Source organism: Lactuca saligna, chromosome 1 (assembly GCF_052625555.1).
Source record: "Lactuca saligna cultivar CGN05327 chromosome 1, ASM5262555v1, whole genome shotgun sequence".
Lineage (NCBI taxonomy): Eukaryota > Viridiplantae > Streptophyta > Magnoliopsida > Asterales > Asteraceae > Lactuca > Lactuca saligna.
In genome coordinates, this window is record NC_136417.1 from 117,695,455 (window position 1) to 117,698,728 (window position 3,274).

Below are 3,274 nucleotides of genomic sequence, written 5' to 3' on the forward strand. Positions count from 1 at the left end.
TGCTTTTAGGAACTTGCCCCTTTGCTAGCTGCGTGTCACCTACTTCAGCCCAGCACATAGGTGATATGCACTTGAAAATGTAGAAAGCTTCGAATGGCGTGAATTTGATGCTAGTGTGAAAGTTGTTATTGTATGATAATTCGATAAGTGGTAAATAGGTATCCCAAGCTTTACCAAAGTCTATCACAAAAGTTCTCAACATGTCTTCCAGAGTCTGAATGGTTCTCTCCCTTTTCCCATTAGTTTGGGGATGGTATGTTGTACTCTTTTCGAGTTTGGTTCCCAAGGACTTTTATAGTGATTGCCAAAACCGTGAGGTATATCTACCATCTCTATTGGAGATAATGGATATCGGCACACCATGTAATCGTACGATCTCTTTGATTTGTGTCTTGGTTAGCTTCTCCATCTTGTTGGTATCTTTCATTGGTAGGAAGTGCGTAGATTTGGTTAACCTGTTAACAATCACCCAAATGGTGTCAAGACCACCCATCGTCTTGGGCAACTTGGTTATAAAATCCATGGTTATCCACTTCCACTTCCACTCGGGTATCTCTAGTTTTTGTAACAAACCCGAGGGCTTCTGGTATTCTACCTTGACTTTAGAGCAAGTCAGGCACTTACCCACATAGGTAGCGATTTCTGCCTTCATGTTTGGCCACCAATAAAGTTTCTTAAGGTCCAGGTACATCTTGTCTGAACCGGGATGTGCGGAGTATCTTGTTTTGTGAGCGTCGTTCATGACAACGTCTCTATACCCGCTGAACCTCGTTGTCTAGATTCGATCCATGAGGTAGCGAGCTCCGTCACCCTTGACTTGTAGATTTTTATCCATTCTTCTTAATCCTTCATCTGCCACATTCTCGGGTTTCAAGGCTTCCAGCTGAGCCTCTTTGATCTGTGTGGACAGGTGTGAATGGATGGTCATGGTTAATGATTTTACTTGGCGACCTGAGTATTCTTTTCGACTGAGGGCATATGCTACTACATAGGCCTTGCATGGATGATAGTGAATCTCGCATTCATAGCCATTTAGCAGCTCTACCCATCGTCGTTGCCTCATGTGGAGTTCCTTCTGGTCAAAGATATGCTGGAGACTCTTATGGTCCGTGAAGATTGTGCACTTCGTGCCATAAAGGTAGTGTCTCCAGATCTTCAAAGAAAATATTACTACTCCCAATTCGAGGTCATGTGTGGTGTAATTGACCTCGTGAGTCTTAAGCTGTCTCGAGGCGTAGGCAATCACCTTTCCTCGTTGCATAAGCACACAACCTAGCCCTTGCTTGGACGCATTGCACTATACGACAAAATTTTCCGTCCCTTCTAGAAGGGATAAGATCGGGGCGCTGCATAGGGCTTGCTTTAGTGTTTAGAAAGCAGTTTCTTGTTTCTCCTCCCAGTTGAAGGTTACACCTTTTTGATTCAAGGTGATGAGTGGCTTTGCGATTCTGAAAAAATTTTGTATGAACCTCCTATAGTAGCAAACAAGGCCTAAGAATTGACTGATTTCTGTTGAAGTCTTTAGTGCTGACCAGATCTCAATTGCCTTGATTTTGGAGGGATCAACATGTACTCCTTCCTCGCTGACCACGTGACCTAGGAAATCAACCTTTCGAATCAAGAATTCGCATTTCGAGAACTTTTCATACAACTTCTCCGCCCTTAATGTCTCCAAAACTTGTCGTAGGTGTTGACTATGTTCTTCTTTACTTCGTGAGTGGACTAGTATGTCATCGATGAATACTATCATGAATTTTTCTAAGTAAGGTCGGCATACACAATTCATTAGATCCATGAAAACCACGGGCACATTAGTTGATCTGAAGGGCATCACTAAAAACTTGTAGTGGCGGTAGCGAGTTGAATGCAGTCTTGTGAACATCTTCCTCCTGTACTTGCAGCTGATGGTACCCGGATCTTAGATCGATCTTTGAAAAGTAGTTTGCTCCCTGAAGTTGGTCAAACAAGTCGTCGATTCGAGGTAAAGGATATCAGTTTTTGATGGTGAGTTTATTTAGTTCCCTGTAATCTATGCACATGCGGAGTGATCCATCCTTCTTCTTCACGAATAAGACCGGTGCTCCCCAAGGTGAGAAGTTTGGTCCGATGAATGCTTTGCTTAGTAGTTCGTTCAGTTGACTGGACAATTCATGCACTTCTGCCGGTGCTAAATGGTATGGTGATTTGGCTATAGGGGTGGCTCCAGGAATCAAGTCGATTTTGAACTCGACTTGGCGTTCGGGTAGTATTCCTAGAAGTTCTTCTGGGAATATGTCGTGGAAATTACAAACTTCGGGAATATCGTTGATGTATTTCACTTCTTGTTTCTCATCCACCACGTGGGCTAAGAAAGCATGGTATTCCTTGCATAGGTACTTATGAGCCTTGATGCAAGAGATGATTTGTAGATTCGCGTCGAGTTTGTCGCCATAAATGATGAGGGTTTCGCCACTTTGCAGATTAAGGCGAACGACCTTTTCGTAACACAGGATATCGGCATGGTGAGGAATTAACCCATCCATGCCAATGATAACATTAAAACTTTTTATTGTGACCGCCATTAGGTCGATTTGGAAAGAGTAGTTGTTTAGAGTGAGGGTACCTCCTATGTATATATCGTTAGTGCTCTCTGCCATTCCATTTGCCATTTCTATGGTGAATGTGTATTTTAGTGATTGGGGATTTTGTTTAAGTAATTGTTTAAAATTGTGGCTCATGAAACTTGTCTCCGCCCCACTATCAAAAAGTATGCATGGATATGAATTATTGAGGAGAAACATACCAGTAGCCACGGTAGGATCATTTACATCCTCCTCGTGCCCCACAATTAAAACTCTTCCCATGCCTCCTTCATTCCTTGCTTTTGGAAAATCCCTCTTAAATTGCCCTGTTTCACCACATTCGTAGCAAGCCTGGCTTATCCTGGCATTAGTGGCTTGGGTGGTTTGTTGTGTTGGTGCCTTACAGAAATAGACAGTGTCCCCCTTTCTGTTGCAATTATTGCAATGCATCTCTTGACAGGCTCCATGGTGATGAAAGTTGCAGTTGTTGCATTTCGAAAGAGTTCCAACATATTGTTTGGCAGGTGCTGGAGCGCTAGGGACAGTAGCAACATGGACTGCCACAGTTCGTTGTTTCTTTGTGGGCTCTTGTGTTGGCTGGCCTTTTTTTTATTCCATAACTTTTTCTTATTGTCGCTCCCTTTTGTTTGCTTGGGGATGGCCATCATAAAGCCCTTGCGGACTCCATGATCCACAAGTACTTGTCCCAAGTG

The 3,274-nt window shown here is 43.2% G+C and overlaps 1 protein-coding gene across 1 annotated transcript; it reads right to left on the minus strand.

Moving 5' to 3' along the window:
- Positions 1 to 332: 332 nt before the first annotated feature.
- On the minus strand, positions 333 to 3,011 carry LOC145010819 (uncharacterized). The gene is made up of 2 exons (XM_078969373.1): positions 2,157 to 3,011; positions 333 to 455 (listed from the first exon to the last, which is right to left on the minus strand). The coding sequence occupies exons 1-2, from the start codon at positions 3,009 to 3,011 to the stop codon at positions 333 to 335; spliced, it is 978 nt and encodes a 325-aa protein (XP_078825499.1).
- Between the last annotated feature and the right edge of the window lie 263 nt (positions 3,012 to 3,274).